The sequence below is a fragment of the Sinohyriopsis cumingii genome, chromosome 5 (assembly GCF_028554795.1).
Source record: "Sinohyriopsis cumingii isolate HCF-2022 chromosome 5, ASM2855479v2, whole genome shotgun sequence".
Lineage (NCBI taxonomy): Eukaryota > Metazoa > Mollusca > Bivalvia > Unionida > Unionidae > Sinohyriopsis > Sinohyriopsis cumingii.
In genome coordinates, this window is record NC_142965.1 from 128,658,854 (window position 1) to 128,684,104 (window position 25,251).

At 33.6% G+C, this 25,251-nt stretch overlaps 1 protein-coding gene across 2 annotated transcripts in view; it reads right to left on the bottom strand.

Annotated features, from left to right (window-relative positions):
- Positions 1-706: 706 nt before the first annotated feature.
- The window catches only part of LOC149800213 (uncharacterized), a 34,246-nt gene continuing 9,701 nt past the window's right edge, over positions 707-25,251 (bottom strand). For both annotated transcript variants that reach the window (XM_089957201.1, XM_089957202.1), the window contains exons 4-5: positions 9,147-9,275; positions 707-1,434 (exon numbers count right to left, since the gene is read on the bottom strand). In XM_089957201.1, the coding sequence (XP_089813327.1) occupies positions 875-1,434; positions 9,147-9,275 (689 nt within the window). In that variant the 3' untranslated portion in view covers positions 707-874. The remainder of the gene's footprint in view (positions 1,435-9,146; positions 9,276-25,251) is intronic.

Genomic DNA, 25,251 nt, shown 5'->3' on the forward strand with positions numbered 1-25,251 from the left:
ACAGTGACAGGATATTCAATATTTTCAATGATTCATCTGTCTTTGAGTTGAGATATACACCATTTTCATTCAGGAAATACCATAAGTAGCCTTGGATGAAAACCCAGTGCCACATGACATTTAATTTACCAGAAGTACTACTGACAATATGTTCAAGGTGGCTGACATGATGACCTTACTGAATCGAAGGATTGTAAGACCCCAAGGTTCCTATGATTTTCGATCAAGGGAGAGTGGAGACACTACTTTCTAAGATAGCTACAGTGGCGACCATATTAAATATCATGTTTCAAGATCAACTAGATACTCTAAACCTCCACCGGTAAAGCATGCTGATTCGATTTTCCGTTCAGCAGGAGTAGCATTTACAAGTTTTTCAAGATGGTTGTCGTGAAAGCCCTTTTTATTCAGGACCAAATAAACGCCATAAGAAGTCTTTCAGCGAAAACGCCTATTAATGTGACCTTACGTTAAGGCGTATTAGCGATAATAATAATTTCACAATGGCCGAAAACAATTTCACGCAAAACAGTTCATTAGTTACTGGCTTCTTAGAGGCTTAGAGATTATGTTACACTAACCTTCTCTGTAACTTTCACCAAGCCACAATAATTCTGATTAAGTTTAGCTTGGAATAAAGCAGAATTCATATTGCAAAATTTCTAATTTAGTATCTAGTACATCGTCTTATATCCGCAAGACATGCCAATTCTAAAATATTTTAATCCGAAAAGCAATTAAAATACAAATGTGAAATATGCAACATAACAATCATATGTGTTTACATTTTAAATTTTTCAATAAGAATATGTGTTTGGCCAGTATAAATCTTTCTATATTCTAGATCTTGCATAGGAACTTTATTGAGTCATTTCTACCTAGTGCAGACAAACAAATACTCCACCTTGTCGTCTGCTGGTTTCTTCATAATAATGTTTAGATTTGCTTCTACCAGAGCCTTCTCGCATTCCTCGATACCCCAGCATGTGCCATATCCAACATGAGGTGGCTGGCTCATGCTCGATGGCAGACAAACAAATATGCTCGCCGCATAAAGCATGGCGGCTCCTTTATTCCCGACATTGGCCGCGTGAGTGCTGTGTGCATTAATTTCAAACAAGAAGCATATGCCATCATCCTTCATGATTCTTCTTACTTCCGACATGGCTTTCTTCGGGTCGGGTAGATCGTGCATGACATCATAAACAAATACCCAATCAAATTGCTCGGTCCATGATTCCGGGAGATTTAGAGCGTCCCCTTGTTCTATACTGATATTGTGGAGTCCATTCTTACGGATGTTGTCTCTGGCCTTTTCTACCGCAGCCTCTGCATACTCCAAGCCGATAAAGGTGGAATTCGGAAAACGTTTGGCAATGGCACAAGATATGCTGGCTGAGCCACAGCCAATATCGACGACCTTGACACCAGACTCTGAAATGAGATAACTATCCATCTGTAACATTGGTTTGAATTTATTTGTGTTTCTGCTCTGGCAGATACATAACGTTAGCTGACTGAAGACTGTGAGGCATCATCAATTCAGGAATAAAGGACAATGTTAATAGAAATGTTACTACAGAAAGAAACATGGTCTAGATAGTGTGATTATAACAAACTGTAATTCAATTAAAGATTTTAAGCAGGAAGACTGTAAATAAATATACTCTTTCAAACGGTTATGGCGATTTTTCAGAAAACATCTGTCGCCATGAACTCAGATCGAGACTATTGAATAATGAACTTAACGAAATTAATTTTGGTGTAGAAAAAAATAGTGTTCCATGTAATCCTGTTCATTTCTAATATAAAAAATATTCTAAACAACATTTATGTCGCTTTGATATATTCGTTGGTGAAAGAAGTGAAGGACCATGTTACTGAAAGTTTAAATTAGTCATTGCTTCTTATAAATTGTCTTTCTGGATAAAAAGGTTATTAAATTCCGGTTACATACTGCAGTATATTTTAAACCCTGGATCTGAGAAATTGAAATCTCCGATCCAAAGATAAGAGTCCAATTATATTTTGTGTTAAATCCTATAGGAAGAGTCGTGTTAAATCCTACAGGAAGAGACGTATTAAATCCTATTGGAAGAGTCGTGTTAAATCCTTTAGGAAGAGACGTGTTAAATCCTATAGGAAGAGTCGTGTTAAATCCTTTTGGAAGAGACGTGTTAAATCCTATAGGAAGAGTCGTGTTAAATCTTATAGGAAGAGACGTGTTAAATTCTATAGTAAGAGACGTGTTAAATCCTATAGGAAGATACGTGTTAAATCCTATAGGAAGAGTCGTGTTAAATCCTACAGGAAGAGACGTATTAAATCCTATTGGAAGAGTCGTGTTAAATCCTATAGGAAGAGACGTGTTAAATCCTATAGGAAGAGTCGTGTTAAATCCTATAGGAAGAGACATGTTAAATCCTATAGGAAGAGACGTGTTAAATCCTACAGGAAGAGACGTGTTAAATCCTATAAGAAGAGACGTGTTAAATCCTATAGGAAGAGTCGTGTTAAATCCTATAGGAAGAGTCGTGTTAAATCCTATAGGAAGAGACGTGTTAAATCCTACAGGAAGAGTCGTGTTAAATCCTGTAGGAAGAGTCGTGTTAAATCCTATAGGAAGAGACGTGTTAAATCCTATAGGAAGAGACGTGTTAAATCCTATAGGAAGAGTCGTGTTAAATCCTATAGGAAGAGACGTGTTAAATCCTATAGGAAGAGACGTGTTAAATCCTATAGGAAGAGACATGTTAAATCCTATAGGAAGAGACGTGTTAAATCCTTTTGGAAGAGTCGTTTTACAACGATGCCTAAAGTGATTAAAGCGTTTCTATTTAAAAAAAAATATTCATTATTTATGTAATCACTTCAGGTATTAGCTTGTTCAGATGCCTTAAGTGAAAAAGTATTCCTGTAATAACTACAGGTATTAGCTTATTCCGATGTCTAAATCCATAAAGTAGTTCTATAATCACTACAGGTATTACCTTATTCCGATGTCTAAATCCATAAAGTAGTTCTATAATCACTACAGTTATTACCTTATTCCGATGTCTAAATCCATAAAGTAGTTATATAATCACTATAGGTATTACCTTATTCCGATGTATAAATCCATAAAGTAGTTATATAATCATTACAGGTATTAGCTTATTCAGATGCCTTGAGTTAAAAGAAAGTTATGTAATCACTACATGTACTGTCTTTTTCAAATGCCTTAAGTTAGAAAACAGTTCTGTAATTACTACAGGTAATAGCTTATTCCGATGTCTAAATCCATAAAGTAGTTCTATAATCACTACAGGTATTACCTTATTCCGATGTTTAAATCCATAAAGTAGTTCTATAATCACTACAGGTATTACCTTATTCCGATGTCTAAATCCATAAAGTAGTTCTATAATCACTACAAGTATTACCTTATTCCGATGTCTAAATCCATAAAGTAGTTCTATAATCACTACAGGTATTACCTTATTCCGATGTCTAAATCCATAAAGTAGTTCTATAATCACTACAGGTATTACCTTATTCCGATGTCTAAATCCATAAAGTAGTTCTATAATCACTACAGGTATTACCTTATTCCGATGTCTAAATCCATAAAGTAGTTGTATAATCACTACAGTTATTAGCTTATTCAGATGCCTTGAGTTAAAAGAAAGTTATGTAATCACTACATGTACTGTCTTTTTCAAATGCCTTAAGTTAAAAAACAGTTCTGTAATTACTACAGCTATTAACTTATTCAGATGCCTAAAGTGATAAAGTAGTTTTGTAATCACAACATTCATTTTATTTATATGCCTCAAGTGGCATAAGTAGTTCAGTAATCACTGTATTTATTGACACCTAGAGTGATAATTGTAATTCTGAAATCAAGAAGTTTATTAACGTATTGATATGCATAAAGTCATGAAATAGTTCTGTAATTACTAAATTTATTAACTTATTCATATGCCTCAAGTAAGAAAGGTAGTTATGTAACGGTCGAGAGTATAAACCGTTTTTCAGACTGTATTGTGGTTACGAAAATATATTATCGAATTAGATTTCAAACTGCGAGTTAGCATAAAGGTTATCAAGGCACGTCAGCTTGTAAAACGACGGCAATTTTATTATTTCTGAATTTGTGTCAGTGGATCAAACTTCCATGTATTTCCAGGCTGCAAAAATAAGTGTAAATTAATATGACCAGCCAGAACAAAACAGGCGAAAGTGCATTTTAATGAAATGTAAATGTAAATGAGTTGTACACAGCTGATGAGTGTGATGTAGGATACCAATTTGCAGACAATAACTTCTGGTCATAAACCAACAACATTTTCGCATTTTATGCGAAAGAATTCATCAGAAAACTTTACGGAAAACTGATAAACATGAATAAATAGCTTCAACCTGATTACAAAATGTAATACAACAATTGTATAATGCCATGGTAAAATTGATACATTCAAAATAACAAGAGTCTCATGAAGAGATTGTTGCTCTTATGGTCTACGCTAACATTAAAGGTAACCTTCCACCATTATATAGGCGTAACATATGACATTATTTATTAAGAATCCGTTTAATTAGCAGAGTGCTTTACACCCGATGTTTTTCAGCAAGAATACATAGGAAAGATAATTCGAAATCTAAGATATGTCTAAACAAAATGCTCGCATTAGCTACTGTGGAAGATAAATCGTGGTGTCAGAAGCTTTAACGCCTTCGGTTTTCTTATCTACTTTGTTTAAACAAATCATGTTCACGGCCAGTTTTATAAAACTGTGGATGATAATTGGACTAATGAAAACATTTGTCATACATGCTGACGATTAGGATCATGAATGGCTGTCAACCGATGAAATGGAGCTAGCCCAGAAGGTAATAGCAGCAGTTTTGATTTGAGCTTTCGACAGTGTGATACGTTGTTTGCTGAGGTTTGCTGGGCAAGTACTTCGATTATAATATTATATTTCTTGGGTTGACAAGAGTTGGTTTCGCTATTTGGATTTTATATGAAAGATATAAATAAAACATTAAAGATATAAAGTTAGAGAAGGTAGTCAACGTAGATGTTGTCTTTCATTGAAAGAAAATCGTCACCGAAGATAAGGTCTTCCGAAAGGGAAAAATTTGTTCATGATTCGTGCTCTCACCTCTTCGACGGCACAATTCAAAACCTTTTTTTAAAACAAACTTTAGCATTCCCAGCAACCGCCTTTGTTAAAATAAATAACACTTTATTTCTTTCTCCTTATTGTTTAATGACGTTTCTAGATCGCCATATTACATTATCAGAGATAACGTGTTGGATGAATATCATCATCATCATCATCCAATTTCTTCAAGATATACATTGTACTCCCTTTCACTTCTTTATTGTCCTCTGCAATGTCTGGTCGAACTGTCAAAATCTGCTTATCAGCTGGCGGCGGAGCACCAGCAGCAATTTACGTATTGAAAACTATAGTAGGATTCAACTAAGGCGTTAATGGGGATTATGTACACTTTTAATTGTTGTTATGGTTAATGATAATTGCTATTTTATATCCTTGTCAGTCTTAAACAAAAAGATACAGTCGCCACAAATAGTGGTATATTACTTTAATCTTATATCTTTCATGTGGTTTTGAAAAACTGTCACAATCATATTTGTAATCTCGAATGTCTAAGACACATGCAATTTTAACGAGTGTTTTAGAGTGGACACAGACGGTGTAATAGATGCTCTGTTAATGTCTTGTCCGCCCCAAACACATATTACATTCCTTGAAGCGCTTTGTTACTCTCAATATGCCGTACACAAAATCATGTTCAGCCTTGTGGATTATCATTATCTGTTGAATAATAATTTCTGTCATCTGTTATATTAATTTGAACATGCCATCATAAAGGTCCACGTTTGTCATATTTACCAGTAAAAAATGGTATAATCAATGACGTCCTCATTCTACAATTAGAATATATCACCATCCATAAGGTTTCAAAAAGACTTTCCCTCTATGTATCAATAAAAGCTTTTAAAAATATAAAATTACTGCAGATAAAATTAAAGTGTTTAATATAAATTTCATTACAGACAGAATTAAAGCCTATTCATCAAATACGGGTAATATATACCTACTCTATTGTGAAACTAAACGTGAAACCTGAAAACCAGTTTTACTAACTACTAAACCCTGTATTAGATGAATTTGGTAAAATGTCATGTTACGCTGCTCTGTATCTTTTAATACATAGCATATCAAATTATGGGTAACGGCTCACGTATGGACAGTGGTTTTGCTGCCATGATGTATTAGCCATTCATAGAATAACTGGTGGGCCCTGAGCGGACCGCCAAAGCAAAATGAGACATAATAGTTTCATTACTGTTATATTGTAAGGGTAATTATCAAAAGCACTGATTCTTATGTTTTGAAACCTGGCATTCGTAAGTTGATCTACTGTTTCTAACCAATACCACATTCATACATTGATCTAATGTTTCTAACCAATACCTCATTCTTAAAGTTATCTGTTGTTTCCAACCAATACCACATTCATAAATTTATCTGTTGTTTCTAATCAATACCTCATTCATAAGTCGATCTATTGTTTCTAATCAATACCTCATTCATAAGTCGATCTATTGTAAGGGTAATTATCAAAAGCACTGATTCTTATGTTTTGAAACCTGGCATTCGTAAGTTGATCTACTGTTTCTAACCAATACCACATTCATACATTGATCTAATGTTTCTAACCAATACCTCATTCTTAAAGTTATCTGTTGTTTCCAACCAATACCACATTCATAAATTTATCTGTTGTTTCTAATCAATACCTCATTCATAAGTCGATCTATTGTTTCTAATCAATACCTCATTCATAAGTCGATCTATTGTAAGGGTAATTATCAAAAGCACTGATTCTTATGTTTTGAAACCTGGCATTCGTAAGTTGATCTACTGTTTCTAACCAATGCCACAGTCATACATTGATCTAATGTTTCTAACCAATACCTCATTCTTAAAGTTATCTGTTGTTTCCAACCAATACCTCATTCTTAAATTTATCTGTTGTTTCAAATCAATACCTCATTCATAAGTCGATCTATTGTTTCTAGTCAATACCTCATTCATAAATTACTCTATTGTTTCTATTCAATACCTCATTCATAAATTGCTCTACTGTTTCTATTCAATATCTCATTAGATTTTTTAAATGGTATGTTTTCATTTCGCAATGATATCATATATAACCCAATTAGGGTATCTTATCAATTTGTCTTGTTTCAGTCAACACTATTGTAGTCTTTCTCATGGTTCTTTTGCTTCATAGTACGTTTATATGTTCATTATGCTTCCTTTGCTGGTCATATCCTTGAATCTCACTAGCACATATTTTGACGCTTCATTGTCCTGTTTTTAACACATTTTTAACTTTCAATGTATCATACTGTTTTCCACATAGTTCGTAAATCATTCCATTTATATACCCCATTCAAGTAAAACGAATGATTCACCTAAATTTACTCCCCAAATCTTAAACATGACCTACATAAAGTTAGGAAGGCGACCCATATCAAATATTGAACTGTATTTCGAAATCCTAACTCTTTAGCTAACGCTAAAGTTAATATTTACATTTTATTAGTTCTTAAGAAACCGAATCGATTCATCCAAACTTTGAATCTGCTTTATTCTGTGCTTGCTAGAACCCAATTTATTTTCTTGGAGTTTTTGTGGTGCATTGCTTTGGTAACACTTCACCCCAACTATCCTGTAATCTTTTTGCAGTGCAATACCTTCACATTTTAGTCCCTAACTGTCTTTGGAACCCTTTCATGACATCCTGTATTGTTCTAGTATGTTGGAAAGAATTCAATCTTTTCCGTTTCAGCCACATCTATAACGTTCCCTTGTAAAACTGCATCTTATCAGATCTTATCTCTATTTGAAAATAAACTTCTCTAAAAACACCGCATATGTCATCTCTCATTATTACTGTCGCAGTCAATGAGTATTTTAATGAAATATCTATCAACGCCTGAATAGATTACATTAACCTTTCCGTCATTTGCTTGTATGATATCAATGTTTGTGTGCCTCTATTCGTCCATCAAACTTACATTAACTCTTCTGCAAAAGAATTCATTATTTTTGCATGCTTTTGGTTTTATTTATATATATTTTTTTCTTGTTTAATTTATTTCCACAAATGATCGATATTTGTGTAAAATGTAAGATTTTACCATTTTTATGGTTGATTCGAAAATAGGTACATTATGCACTGAGTTGCGATGTCATGTGTAAATTAAATTCCAGCTATGTTCTCCAACATTCAGTTTGTTTATCAATCGTTGTAGAATGACCTTTCAAAATTTACAAGTAGTATCTTATTGCTTAGTACGTCACTATTTTATCAATCTAGCAATCAGAGCGGATAATGGTTATTCCATTGTTATCATTATTAAATTCACCCTTTGAATCTGCATATTATCTAAAGCATTCGATAGTTAAGTTTCAAATTAACGCTTTGTATTCTCTATAATATTTTTCTGCGACACAGCTACATTTCAGAACGCTTTTATTCATTACGAGCTTGCAAACAGGTTGACATTAACTACTGATACAGGTAATGTTAGTCATGAAGAATTTAAATCACCACTCTGAAGATGATGCAGATTTGTGCCATTATGTTCTTTTTTTTTTAATAATAATATATTTCAAATTATTATTTATCTGCAATAGATTTCTTTTTTTAACAAAATATATTATGTTAGTGTTGTCTGCTCCTTAAACAAGTTGGTTGGAGACCATTTACTTCGTAGATTTCTGAATATAATTGTGTAGTTTTAGTTGAATTGTATTCTAATTCGAGTTGTTGACATAAAGTCATACTACAATGCAATACGGTCAACCACTTATAAATGTCTTGCTCCTGACTGCTACAGATTCAACGATGTTATACCCTGCAGTTGCCTTTCTTTCATGCCTAAAAAATAATATTAAGTAAACACACGTTGCAATATAGACGTTTCTGATGATTTTAGCTATGAAAGAGTTTCTTTAACCTTAATTTAAAGTAAAATAAAATTTGAAAAATCTAACATGCGTGTTTTACCCGCAATCCGTGATGAACATCTTTTACGAACATGAATAAAATCTTACCCAGCTTTTGCTTCATCCCTAGCTCATCGATAACAGGAAGAACATCCATTTCAACAATATGGTCCTTTCTCTGTTCTCTAAATGAATGGAGCCAATCGAAAAATTTGGGATCAGCCGAAAATGGTATCCCTAGGAGCAAACATAACACGGAAAGGGTAATAATTTCGTCTGTAAAAATTATCAAGATAGTTATTACAGATAATTAAATTCAGGAACAATTATGTATCAACATAACATCTTCTCAATAATAAGAAGAAAAAAATAGTTTACTTATCAATGATAACAATAGCTTAAGTATCAGCTATACCAATAGTTTAGATATCAGCCATACAAATAGTTTAGATATAGCCATACAAATAACTTATATATCAGCTATAAAAATAGTTTAGATATCAATGATAACAATAGCGTAAGTATCACCTATAACAATAGTTTAAATATCAGCCATACAAATAACTTAGATATCAGCCATAATAATAGTTTAGATATCAGCCATAGCAATAGTTTCGATAAGTATATAAAACCCTAAGTATATTAATACCCCAAAAGATGCTGATTGAAGAAAAGACGTATATCGTGTCGCCACTGATACTCCGCGAATCCAATATAAGGAAGATCTTAAAAAATTATTAGCTCTTTGACAATTAAGTACATGAGCATATTAAAGAAATAAAAAACATAGAAGACAAAAGGAAGAATAAATGAAGCAGCAACTTAAAAAAGCAAAAGTAGAAAGATCACCCTTAAGTTTAAGGAAGAGACAAGCGGATGAAATAATAAGTGAGGAAGAAGGGGCAACTGGAAGTGGTTTTTCTACTCAAGGAAGTGATCTTATTACTTGTTCTGGTAGTATTCGTTCTGACGTAGAGAGATTAGAAATTCTGGTCGGAGGAAAACGCGCAGGAAATAATTCTCTAGAAATTATTAACTAAATATCTGATATTTGCCGAGGATTATTTACAGGCGGTGTTACGGATTGAAACATTTATCATTCTTTTATTAATGAAATCACTGATGATTATTACAGCGACTGAAACAATTAATTAATCAGCACGTAATTTAAAAATAATTATGCACGCTGATAAGCGCGGGCCTATAATAGTTAGGGGTAGTAAACTCACGATTACCAACGTACAAAGCGATTTACGGAGATGGACTCGGTCATGGTGTTCAAGGTTCATTCAAGACAATCGCTCCAAAAGCAATTCCGATTAAAAAACAATTAGGGATCAAGGCTATTGAGGATGTTCGTGATAAATGTATTAGTGCTGTTGGTAATGTTGCTAGCAAAGCATGTTCGTCGATTAAAGAAAGATTAGCTCGACTGGTACGAAGAAAACCACAACCAGTAAAATTACCCAGTACTGAAGCTATGCCTATAAAAATTAGTAAAATATTAAATCAATTTGGAAATGAAAAACTAGCAGAATTGGTTGTTAATGAAGTTGTTCCTGCAAAGTTAATTAATGAAATTATGCCGACAAATACAAGTTTTATTTCAGCAAGTGGTCTTCGTGTTAGACGGAGATAGTTATAATAAGATGTTTATAATAAGATGTTTAAGCGTATATCCGATCCAGCGTTTGATATGGATGCACCAATTCTTAAAGGTGAATCTATACGCAATTATCAGTATAATTCTTGTGACGCACGTGTACCAAAACAGCGTAGTCGAATCGAATTACAAGTTCAAGATACAAGCTGATATATCTTACCTGCTGAAGCATTTATTGAAGTAGAGGGTGAAGTTATAAAAAACAGATGATGATGATTATAGTATCAGTCTGTCAATAATGGTATTTTAGCGTTATTTGACAGCGCTACGTATATGATTGACGGAAAAAAACATTGAAACGATTCAGAAATGTTTTTTATGTTGCTACGACGATAATAGGTTTAGCTAGATATTCTGATGATTATACAAGATCAACCGGTCCGTCAATGATGTTTGCGAAAGATGATTCTAACGACTCTGATTATAATCAACGTATAATAGCACGACCAGGAAACTTCGCTAGAAACGCACCTGTTGATGTAGAAACTATAATCATTTCCCCATACCCGGATTTTAATGTAGGATTTGCAAAACTTCGATTTGCGTTTAAGGGCGATCGTAGAAGGTTTTCATTCGCGATTCCACTGTCACACATGTTTGGATTTTACAGAAATGTTAGCAAAGTTATCTTCGGAGCTGAACCTACAGTTGTACTTGTTATAAAATGTGATGGTAATGATGCTATCTGGCGGGCTCCAGGCGATGCTGGCAAAGTAATACTGACCAAACTTTCATTCTGAATGTCAGCAATGACTCCATCAATTGTTAAAGAATAAAATCTACATTCTTTTATGGATTCAGGTGGCAAATCATTACTATCATGGTTAACAGTAACCATGGATAGTGTTCAGAGTAATATTAATGGTTTATTTACATGGCATATATCATCACAGCAGGGCGTCCCTGCACCATGACATATTTGTATTACTTTTCAGAATTCCCAGCGATTAAACTCACATAATCATAATCATATGATATTTGACGATCTTGGAGATAGTGAGGTCTCATTAAGAATAAACAGACATCAAGAACCAGCTGAAGATATATTATTAAATTTTGAAAATAATCAAGTAGCACATGCATATCATCGTTTGACGACATTTATGAGACATGACCAAAATATAGATACCGGTTTGCAAATATCACAGATAGATTTTATAAATCGGTATCCATTATTTTACATCTCTTTGGAACATCTTGATTTAAATAGACAGTCTGTTGTTGATGTCCATTTTCGAGCTCGCGTAAATCCAGGTCCTGGTGTTAATTACAGAGCAATCGCTGTTATACTCAGCGAAAAAGCAATGTTACTTGAAGGTGTTGGTGGACGAATGTGAGTTATTGACGCATCAGTAGAAAACATGTAGTTAAATCACTCATATTAAAATGTCGTATAGTCACGTTAATGTCACTTTGACTTCTGATGAGGTGAAAAGATTACAATCAAAACTTGCATGTAAATACGGAACAAAAATAACACTAAAAAATATCGAATTTCTAGTGGCGGTCCAAACAATTAAGAATTAACCAAGACTCAACTCAAACATTTTAATAAGACTTTAGAATCAAAACCCGGAGCTCAACTTCATCGTTCTCCGAGTTCCGTTAAAGACTCAATTAAAACAGGCGGTATATTTCCACTTCTTGCGGATATACCAGCGTTAATAGCCGACGCAGCGCCATCTGTAGCAAAATCAGCTGCACTTGGTGCTGTTGGAACCGCCACTGCAATGGCAATAAAGAAAGCAACATGCCAGGGACTTGAACAAAGGAGAAAACTTAAGATTACTAGGAACCCCTTATCGGTACGGAAAAGGTCTGAGACTTCCAGAAACACTTTGTTAATTCTTCCAATGTCAAATTTTGATTTACTTGGTGCTGCTAGAAATTTAAATATCAAACATTTTAGAGGTGTTTGTATGCGTGATCAGTTACCTTTCAAAACAAATAATGCTGAAACAGGCATTATTAATCTCGATAATAGTTCTGGTCCATGAATTCATTGCGTGGTATACGCAATCGATCCAAATGGAATTGTTTATTTCGATTCATATGGGTTGGCTCCACCAAAAGAATTTATAAATTACATAAACACAATAAAAACTCCAATTTGGTATTCAAAATTATCAACTCAAACACTAAGTAAAACGCCAATATGTAGTCGTGAAGTAATTAATGTATTAAATGCTATATCTTAATCAACATTTCCACCTCATAAAGTCGTCCACGATTATACAAGTAGCCGTGAATCATTTGAAGCAGATCTTAAATTATAATGGTTGACATTTACGGAAGATCTTCTTCTATCAAAGACAAGAAACAAGAGATAATACTGATTTGTCAAATTACGCAACTAAAGATGAACTCTCTGATATTATGAACCTCTCTTGACTTGACCGAGATGAAGTTGTTATTTTTCAGGATAAACACGGTGTTTTAAAGACGAGCGATATCAAATGGAATGATATCATTCGTAGGGTTCTAGGTTCTACTGAGGATAACATTCCAGTAGTTACTGACAGTAGTAGAATCAAAGACTCAAGTATATCAATCGCAACTATTAGAAATGAAATTACAAAACGCGTTACTAATCGTTTGAGATCTACCTGTTATATAATGACAGGCGAACTCAGCATGAATGGGAATAAAATAGTTGTTATAAGAGATCCAACATCTGATGTAGACGCCGCAACAACAAAAATATGTAGACATCAACTCTAATATACTAAATTAACTACGCTGGGAGTTGAGTATGACGCTCACGTAAGTACGTTTACGAATCTTCGTAGACATTCTAGACAAATTAATGAAATTGCAGATGATTTTTTTCGAAGTCCGTTGACTGTTGACATAAAACTAACTGAAAATAACACAAAACTCGGCAATATTAAAACAGCTATATCAGATATTGAAACGATTAGGTGTTATCAGAGATCCTAAATAATTTTCAGAGTTAATCACGATAGCGTAGAGTAATATCGATGATATTAGGAAAAGACTAGAAGATGTTGTGAGTGGAATCCCTGCCATCGTTAAAAAAATTTAATCTGATTAAAATTCCCCACAAGCAGATTATCAACCTGGTATATACAGTAGCGTCTGACCAAGCATTATGGTCACCACTCAATAAAAACATTAAACATCTCGCTGAGGTTACCGGTGTATACAGGCTCCCAGTACTCGGTGTTGTAACATTTATAATATCTACCACGATTTCACAGCGTTATCCACTGCCTCTGTCAGATGGATCTCTATGTTAGTGATGTTAGATCAAAACGACGAGGAAACATTTACTGTGTAACCAGAGAAAAAAATCGGCTTGACTTATTATTGGTGCCTTGAATAAGTAGCTAGATTCCCACCTAATATAACCATGAGTATTCCGATTAATGTTCAACGTTTTAGAAACAATCAAGCACGTTAACGGCAAACAAAATTTAAAAAGTAGTGTTGACAAGTACGCAGTAAAAGTAAATAAATATCGCATACGTGTAGTTATTGTTGACGTAATTGTTTATTCAGTGTCTGCTGTTATTGCTGGAACATCGTATTATTATCAACAATAACAATAACGTCACCAGCAGTTGTAACAATTTGTGTTTCAGTTGCAACAAAATTGCCGGTATTCTTAATATCATTGCACACACAAAATATGCACGTGCACAAACACAAATTGCATGATTATATAATAAAAGTACATACAGCGACGCTAGTATATTCCAAATCATCCTCTATATTATCAACAAGTCCTAGTGATGGAAAAATATCAGATTTTGAGTTCACGGATATGATTAAAATCTACAAGGAAGTAAAGACTGTGATTGATTTAGAAAATCAGGATTTAAATAATAATGTCAACTCCGACGAGCTACTTCAGCAGATTGTCGTTAATACAACTCCGTGAAACTCTACGATGATATCAGTGAGCTCAACTAATCCAGAACTTAGTGTTAACTTTCCAACTGCATTTCCAGTGAAAGAAATCGCACTGGCACAATTACAAGTATATTACAGTTGGCCGAACATCAGATCAAAATCATCTGGTGGATTGAAGGCGGATAATTCACTTGTATTTGCAAATAAAAATAAAGATAATGGAACACCAGACTGGAATGTTGTCCCTATTCCAAAAGGTAATTTTGAAATCGAACAAATCAGTGATGAATTCCAGCGCATAATCAAATATATTAATGAAAAAGGATTAAAAATAGCTATAACAGTGCACGAACCAACTTTATCATCTACAACTGAGATATATTCTCTAGATTACGTTGTAGATATTTCTCAATCGTCAATCAGAAGTGTGTTATGGTGACCTGAGATAGCACCTGTTTATCAAGGACAAATATAATCAAAGCTAAATGAACTTACCAATAACGTAAAAATGTGTATAACAATTCCAGAACATCGAAAGAAATTTCCATGGAATGGAACTAATGATAAATATCTTTTAAATGTTTTTAGTGGTGATAAGGATACTCGGTCGTTTATAATATAATCATATTAATTCTGAGATCAATCAATCAATAAAATACAAAATATGTTTCCGTCGTTCTCAATTGAAACAATACAACATATAAATCAAATAGAATCAGATAATGATTATGTTAATAAAAATTTCATAAATGCAGTAATTATCCACACTAATTATTTTCCCCGCCCCTGAGACCCATTTCACAACTATTATACAATACTAGAAAAGGAATATGAAGGAGCAGGTGATTTTACATTCGCAGTACCAAATTTTGATAAAGAAAAATAAAAAAGTTATCAACGAAAACTTTCTGAAAATACTCATGGAGTCATAGATAAATTTACCAAACCAGCAGCTATTCTTAAATATAACAATGATCCGTACAGCGGAGGTCGACATATTTCAACAAGGAGTCGTTAATATAAACTTCAACTGTTGCAGTCAATCTTGTATGTGATGTAATTGATGGCAGCTATCAAATAGATCTTGAAAAATCTAAGTCAGGCTCAACAAGGATATATTTTATATACATTTACACCGCAAGTACTTCCTGGATATTTAATTGTACAAGAACCAATCAATCGGGTTTTTCTTCGATGTCATAATAATTTATTATCAAGAATACATTTCAAACTAACTTACCAATCCGGTTATTTAATCGATTTACGTACAGAATCTCTGAATATACATTTGTTTATAAGATCGTAACGATTTTCGATCATGTAGAGTGTTTTACAATTAATTATTTAATCAACACGTATTATATAATGTACCAACATATGAGATATTTTATATATACGACAAAGACATGCTTGAAAATGCCATCAGAACAATAATGTACAGTATCCAGTCAATACACAACAATTAAGTGTTAATATAATTATTGATGAATACAGCAGCGAAGACCTTTTGTTGACGCAGGAACAATTAAGTGAACTGCGGCGAGAACATATTATTATGATTATGTGTGATAGAGATCAAATCATTAATTATATACATTCATGTCTTAAATTTGATCAGCTTAAAAAAGTATTGTCTAAATCTGAAGACAAAAATCTAAATTCATTACACTGATGGGTATATTAACCAAATTAAATCACATTATTATTCGATTTCTTTAAATTGATGGGGTAAATAAAACTCAAGATAAAAAAATCTCATCAAAAACAGAAGAAAAAATTACATAATAATCCTTGACAAAGTCAAATAAATATATTAAAACAAAATTTATTTTTTAATGATCATCAATTAAATTTCATGAAAGTGATCGGTATAATATCCATAAGTTTTTGAAATCATCAAACAATTTCATCAAACTGGTGGGTATATTTTGAGCAGTTATCATTCTTGGGGTCCCTTCATTGTCCTTTGTGCCTTTCTTTGGGTCCTTGTGTGAGATCTTTCTTATGATCTTCTCGGCAGCCCACGAGGTTTTTCTTTTTGGCCTATATTCTTTCTGAATGTTTTGTGGGGTACCCTCCATTAAGATCACATCATGCTACTGTTTATTTCTGGAGGCTCCACAAATTATCCATAGACATACCCCAACGAATCTTATAAACAAAACGAAATTTTAGAATATTCATATGGTAGTTTATGCCTTTTAATTTCATGCACACACCCCAAAAAATCAAACCTCGGGGAGAGTGCAAAACGTTATTTGAGGTAGTAAGGAGGTGTACATGAAATCTCGTCAGGCTGGAGCGCCCATCTTATATAGACAAACCGAGATTATCGGTACCGTCGACAGTATACCAATCACGAGACTAGAACGCCGAACGTCGATTTTAAGAGTCAGCCACGCTTCCACTGCGCTATGATATAATCTTACTGGTATATGTTTCAGAAATTATTATAAAGTTACCTATGCTGGATTTTCCTATAAATAACCACGGCGTGGATTTATTTTCCATATCGTATGAAAATAATCGTCTATTGTATATATTGAACCTTTGACAAAGTCAGATTTAAAATAATTCTGTATGAGAGAAGGATCCAGAAATAACTGAACTGTATTGTACATGTAACGGCGTCTGTGACCTGTTTTCTGCCTTGATTTTGTGGATAACTTAGAAACCATAAAGATCATTTTACTAATTGGAACAATTATATAATTATGTTACTCCACTGATATTAATTATTACATAGATGGTTAATTAATTAATGAAAACGATAAAAAAATATTAAGTTCTACCGGAGAAAGATATGTTACAAAGTTATCTCCCTTCTTTGAGGTCATTGGCAGTAACAAGAGGAGGTAACTACTTAATTACTCTACCAAAGAGACAAGTGTTATCCCCCTTCAATAATAGAAATCTCCTTTAAAATGAAAAGGATGATAAATTGACTGTTCTATCATGATATTTTATAAATATCTAAAAACCTACACACGTGCGACTGTGGGAACATCTAAAAAATACAATATTATATATGATTTTGGAAGTTTCCACATCGATGATAGAGACCTCAGAATGATAAAATAACCGTTATATCACGACATTTTACCCAGCATAAAAAATATGTACACACTTGTGCTACTGAAAGAACTTCCATAATTATATGAAAGTGGAATATCTGCCATCGACGATAGAGGCATCGATAAAACAATTAATCTAACAATGAGGATAATGACACAAAAATTAAATAAATAAATAGTGATATAGTAAGTAGCAACACTACCTGAGATATCTTAGCTTGATATAGTCATTTTCCTTCAACAATAATGAATATTTTGTTTATACTTTTTCGAAAAAGCAGATTTGGTTAACTTTATGAGTGATGAGCTAAAATTTACAAATCGATAAATACCCAACCATGATCATTTAATCTTTGTAATTCCAATTTCGTCCTTTCTTCGCCAAATCAACTTATGCCATCAACAACGCATTCCAATTTAAGTAACGCGTACTTTCCTTTTATTCGCCGCTTCACATCGCCCCATAATACATAACCTGTACAGAATCGCACGAACATACTGACTACTGGCACAGTTACGTTTATTCAGAAACTCCATACTTTGCATCTTAGGCAATGGATACCGATGGTTTCAACAAATTTAATTCATTTACAACATTTTTGTTCAATTTTAGTCAGTCCTATCTGCTTCGTCAGATGACCATGACCTTACATAATAACAGCTAATGTACTAGTGTGCTAGATTAAATTTCCAATCAAACCTTAAATCATATTGGATTTTGTCAATGAACAACACGGAAATATAAACAATCCGATGCTATGCCTTGCTAACATAAAGGTAACAATCAAATAAATTGTATACAGAAATAACATTTTATATCATTCTCAAAAGCGTGAATAGTTGTGAAGACCGGTTCAGTGATCAAATGTCAAATGAAATGTAACTACTGTCGCAGTTACGTTTATTCGGCAACTTCATACTTTACATATTAGGCAATGACTACCCGTGGTGTCAGCACGTTTCTTTTCATATAAAAAATTAAATTCTTTTTTATTATGGTATGTCCTATACATCTTTTTCATCAGCGTCAATACTTAACAAGTCCCTTTCTTTTATCTAACCTGAAATTAAATGCGCAGTTGTTAAATGTAGAGTTCCTCACAAAACCGGTCATATGTTTTGTTTGGTTGCTAAGTTGAGTGCTGGGGTGCTGCAATGAATTAATGACTACTTATTCAAAATAATTTAAATTAGCAAAACAATCACCTTTATGGATTATTATACACAGTTTTCAATGGTGTTAAGTCACTTTGGTGGAGATGCAGAAAATCCGTTTCATTTATAAAAATTGGAATTATATATATAATTTAAATTTAAATATATACTTGTCTTAATGATACTATGAACGAATTGACACAGATTAAAATTAAGCCTACTATAGATAAAATTAACCTTGACAAAATATTCCCCGACTTACCGATGCGAGCTCTGGCTGATCAGACTAATACTATTCATAACGCCAAGGAAGAATTTAACAAAGATGGTGGATCTCATGTGTGGTCGACGTTCAAAATCATATGTAACACCGTTGGTGTCGACAAAGTTGTCAATGCTACAAAGAACGACAGCGAGCGGCAACAATTATTAATTATCTCGACAATCGAAGATATTTTTTTCAGAGTAAAGTTTATTGTATTAGCAGAAACAAACAATACTTGCATTATCAGTGAGAACCGTGACCATGTCCTTCATAATGAAAAAATTGCCGTATTAAGTACAATTTATAAACAAGGAATATTGACTGGTTTTGACAGACCGTATTATGAAAGAGCGTATCCTGTAACCGCGGTTATTTATGGAATTTTTCCGACAGATGATAAACCCAGCGTTAACAATTGAAACCGATGAAATTTTCAAAAATAAATTGTGTAACCGAACGAGTAATGGCACATTTTACAAATGCAATACGTGGAAACGGTTTAACTGATAAAAGACGCAAAATAATAAATGAGTGGGGAGAGATAGTTAAAGATACCGGAGTATCTGTCAGAAACGTCTCTGAGCTAGGAAAGAAATTAAAATTCCCGATAATGGTAAGAACAATTTCCGGAGTGATTTTATACGAATCAAAGTATAAAACGAAAGGAGCTTCGATTGAAATTATTGATGATAATGCGCATGCGTGGAATAATGCAGTAGCAATATTTCCTCGAAATCGAACTGTTAAATGTTTTAACGATGATATATTAGATTTTATTAACGAAATAAGTAAACACGATCCTGTATTAGTGTGGTTATTTCAACGTTCTGATAATGGATATTATGATCAGTTTGTGGGGCCTCGAGTGGCCGATTGGTCTAAAGCGCTGTCCGTTACAGATCACTGCCATCTCACCTCTGTCTGCGTGGGTTCGAGTCTCAGATTCAGCAATGTGGGTATGCGAGAAAGCTTGCCAGTAGCTTCTCGTGGGTCGGTGGTTCTTTCTGGGGTTTTCCCGGGTTCTTCCTGCACCATTAATACTGGCCGCCATCTATAGCCTATCGTGTGCTGAAAAATGGCGTTAAACCCTACAACAACAACAACAACAACATGATCAGTTTGTACGGCCTAATAGCGTTATTTATCGTACAGAATCTCTCCATGAAGAAATGAAAAATCTTGCGTTGAAATATACCCATGACGATACTGAACAATTAATGAGTAATTGTTTTCCCGATCCTTCAGTTGCTGCTCATTTTGCTAAAGCGAAAAACAGATGCAAACCAACACGACTGGATTATCTTGAATAAATACAACGCAGTTGTGTAAAATATGGACACGGTGGATTATGGAATATTAAATAGGATTATAGGCATGTTATTTCGGTTGATATGGTTGCATGTTATCCGGGACGTTTTATTGGTATGTGAGAGTGTGGTTAGTATTTTGAGCGATTTGGTCATCCCACACACGAAATAACCAGATGATCTATAATTGGACCATTACTAGATTTTGATTTAACTGGATTTGCTTGTATCGAGTCATTTAAGCTTGCCAAAAATCTTCATCTGATTTGTTATGTCTGGTCTGGCAAACATATTTCAGAACAAATGTGGGCACCAACAGTATTATTATGGTATATGTTCGATGTAAAAAATACTATTATTTTTAACAGTAAGTGAAAAAATTATGACGTATCGTCCGCAGAAACAAGTTTGGTTACCACAACAAAAGAAACATTTTGATGATCAAAATCCTGATATAACTGATTTTGCGAATAAAGTCGCAAAAGATCTTGGCAGAAAAATAATTGGTAAATTCACCCAAGGAGGATCATAGGATCATAAACGACATTGTACAAGACTGATTATAGGCGATGATAAACTAGATTTTATAATTTCTGAAAGAACGAATAGAAATACGCTTATAAGTCGAAGTAATGTTAATTTTATCAGAATGAACTAAATTAGGTACAATTGTGAGTTATGTTGATGGTGAGTCACCGCAGCTTAATCATTGAAGATCTTCAATGCTGGCGTACGTTTCGATAAATCTATTATGAATGATAAATAGAGTTTCGGAGTTTGCTGTCAGAGTCGCTACGGATTCACTTCATATCAATAAAAAAATACAGGATTGCTAGAACAACGACATATCGACACTTATGCATCATCGGGTTAATGGAGAATAAAACTAGAAAATATACTTAATTATTCTGCATCCGCTGATGTTAAAATTGAGGGTATTTATTGCCAAAAAATAAAATATCAAAATTTTCATCAGCACCATCTGATCGTGTAGATAGACATAAAACAAATTATCTCATGGGCCATTGAGTTTAGGTAAAATAGCTCGTGTGATTGAATTATTCTTAAACAGTTTTTTAAAGAAATATTTGTATTAAGACCTAAACACATACTCGCAAGAAATATGAGAGAACGAAATATTAAATCATGCACTTATCAAAAATTCTTTCAAAGGAAGGGAGATAAATGTACTGGGAGAGAAATATATTCCAATGATTATCGTTTGGGATGAAATATATACTGTTTCATTAGAAACGTTAAAAATATTTTTTGATTGGTTATTCACAAATAAATACTGCTGTAATAATGCGTGGCAATCATGGTCAGCCACCACCTTTTGTTGGATTGTCTCTACATGAATGGCTGAAGAATTGATAGATTATTATGAAGAAATAACTGATGATCATAGAGCACTTGATCCAGAATCAAGAGAGTTTAAGACATTAATCAGACTATAACCGAATAAACTTCAATGTGAAATACTGCGTGAAATAATTTCAGAAACTCCTATAAACAATTGATTTGATAGTTGCAAGCAGAAAGACAGTTCGTGATATACTTCAACAACCATTATTTATGTTACATAAAGAAAAAAATTCAAATCTACTCGTAACATTGTGTTATCGACCGGTTAATACGCCACGGCAGAATATCAACGTTGATACCAGGATCATCAGAAAAACAAAATCTTGTGTCAAATGATATTGTCGTAGTTCCTGTCAGTGTTGTTGAGAGCGCGTTAGCTATGGACAAAACTAGATAGACGCTAGGATACGCAATGACAATTCATTCTTTACAACCATTAACCATCTCTGATACAAATGTTTGGATCGTCGATGATCGTATCGAATGGTCAAACTTAGTTTATCTCGCAGTGTGTCGAGTCAGAAGAATATCTCAGCTGCGGGGAATTGTCACAGACTTCACAAAAACCACTGGTAATAGGGATGTTATTGACAATGATATAGTAAGAAAAAAATTGTTAGTTGTAAACAATGTGAAAAATAAAATAAGCGCGACCTTGATCTCGACGCTGAATTTATCATGACATTGAAACAACGGCAAAATAATCATTGTGCGAGCTGTAACACTAATGTTGTGGCAGTATTCAAATAATAATCAAAGACAATTTACTGTAGGCAGAATTAATAGTAAGTTTGGTCATACACACGAAAATGTGATGCTGACCTGTCTTGAATGTAATCGACGTCGAGGTGCTAGTTTACAAAAGTGAATGCGGTGGCAATTGTGTGTCTTCAGGAATTACTTGTAACTGTTCAAGTAAAAATCCACGTTGAGGAGAAGTTGAATCTAATCTGTATATTGCAGGTCTACCCGTGGATATTACCACACTAGATATTTTTATGTGTCGTAATATTCGAAATAGGATTAGTCGATCTTTTTTTTACCACCTTCAAGTTTACCGGGTTCATATAAATACCTGACAGTAACATTACCTAATACTGGTGGTTTTGAAAATTCATGTCGTTGTATTGGAATATGTTGGTTTTTTTTTTTTTTGGTTTTTTTTTTTAATCGCACTAACGGGTTTCATAGAAGTTGTTCGAGTAATTTCATTATTTAACGCAGATATCACACTTGGTAATTTTGCAAACCATTCTCGAGATCTCGTAACTTTCTGAATTATTTCCTTTGCATATTGATATCCAAATAACCGCCCAGGAAGTGTTCGATTAAATCGTTCAACAATTGTCCGATCACGAAGAATTGCAGTATGTCCTTGTCTGATTTTGACGTTATGTTTTTTCATCAAAGATGATACTGTACCAAGAAATTCCTTGCCAGGATCAACCTGTAATAGTTGTGGCCATCGTAAGGGTCCTCGTTGATCAATTCGTTTAATAGCAGAATAAACTTCAGTTGCTGTTTTAGTTGATAACGTCTATGCCTCTTTATATCTACTTGCAACGTCAACGACAGTTAACCTGTATTTGTAGGTTAATTGACGTCGTCCAATTTTATTAGTATCATGTGGTAAGAAGAAATATCTGCTTGATGAACTTCATTAGGAGTGCTGACATCAAACTATGCGAGCTGAATTGTTTTAGTTGGTGGTAGATAAATTTGCCATATTGCCTGTCGTGCTAACCATGTTTCAGCAGCAGATCGTGTAAAATTTGCTGCCTCAGCGAGTTTACTAATCGCTGCTCTAACCCTCCAATATCCTCTTGGGCTATAATAAATCGATTTCATTATAATAATAATCGGTTGATTAATTAGCAGCCCCTATTACTAATTTACCTTGCATCGCAGATTTTACTAGTAAGCCAGCAAATTTTCTTTGAAAGATTTATTTTGTATATAATTTAATGCATGAATCCACTTCACGTCTGCAATATGTCTTTCTTGCAGATGTTTACTTTTATAAGCTAGGTCATGAACGTGACATGTTCATTCAATCGCGTTTTTTGGATACTCTCCCAGTCTTGGTTGATCTCGCTCGTCAAGTCGGATATCAAGTCTGGTTCCAGGACCACAATAATGATATATATAATAGATGTTTTTCTCCTAGGTACTTAGCCCATGGAGTTCCTGGTAATTTTTCTAATGAAGTAGTAATATCACCTCCATTTTTATTATTAGAAATAAATTTATATTTATTTGACCCACAGCTTACACATTTACCTGTAAGTGCATGTTTTGTATATTTTTTGTTGTTATAATTGTTGTCAATCCACTTGTGGGAGTGATGCTCTACATCGAACACAATAGAGATCCATATTATTTATTATATTTCTACATCATGGATGTCATTGATTTCTCAGCTACACGGAAACAAGAACCAGTAAAACATATTTCAGCATTACCGAATTCCATCAGAATGATAATAATAGGTCCATCCGGATCAGGTAAGACGCAATTATAATTTAATTTGGTGATGTGATGTCTCAAGTGGGACACGTTATATTTAGTGGCTCCGTCAGTTCATGATCAGAGATTTTACGATGTACTTAAAGATTTTAATGAAAATGCAAAGTTATTAAATGAAGATGATGATGATATCATTAATTTTATAACTTATATTAATAAAGCACCGTCCGTAGACGAATTAGATGTATTTATGAATAATTTGGTTGTGTATGATTATTTTATGTTTGACAAACAAACAAATCCAGCAAGAATATTTTCCCGTGATTTATGTTACTCAGCGATATACACAAATACTTAAAGTGATCTGTGTTAACTGTAATATTTTAATTGTGTTTAATGGAGTTGGTACACATAATCTACGAAATATCCATCAAGCCTGGTGTAGTGGAGACATGGACATGATTAAGTTTTAAAAAAAAACTTCTTTTCAAAAGCACAATCTGATCCACACAGATTTATAACAATAAATTTACACGATCACAGAACAAGATATCGTGTAGGTCTTGGTAAGATATTTGGTTAATATAATAATGAGAGGGTGCGACCTCAATGAAACATTCGATGGATAAACAAAACACACATACAAATTTAGAAAAACACAATGACAAAAGATACAGTAAAAAAAATAACCCAACTAGAGAAGCTCTCGGTTTTAGTTAGAGGGTTCGGTTTAGCGTTAGTGACCTTATATTTTTATTTTTTTCGTATGAGGTTTTAATTTTCAAAATGATGTTTCAGCAAAAGGTCTGTTCACCCTCTCTGCTGCTTCAGCGAAAACAATCGTTTAATCTTGGTCGTATCAATAGTTTGGATATCAAATATTAGAGGTTAACCCTAGTATATGTTGATGCATAATTTAGTAGAGGATATAAATCTATTGAAAAGGATGTTAGAATCAATTGTGTTTTACGAACTAACTTTGTATGCGCAACTTTGTAAGTTTACAAAGTTTTACCAAATCAAAAAAGCTAACTAGAGATGC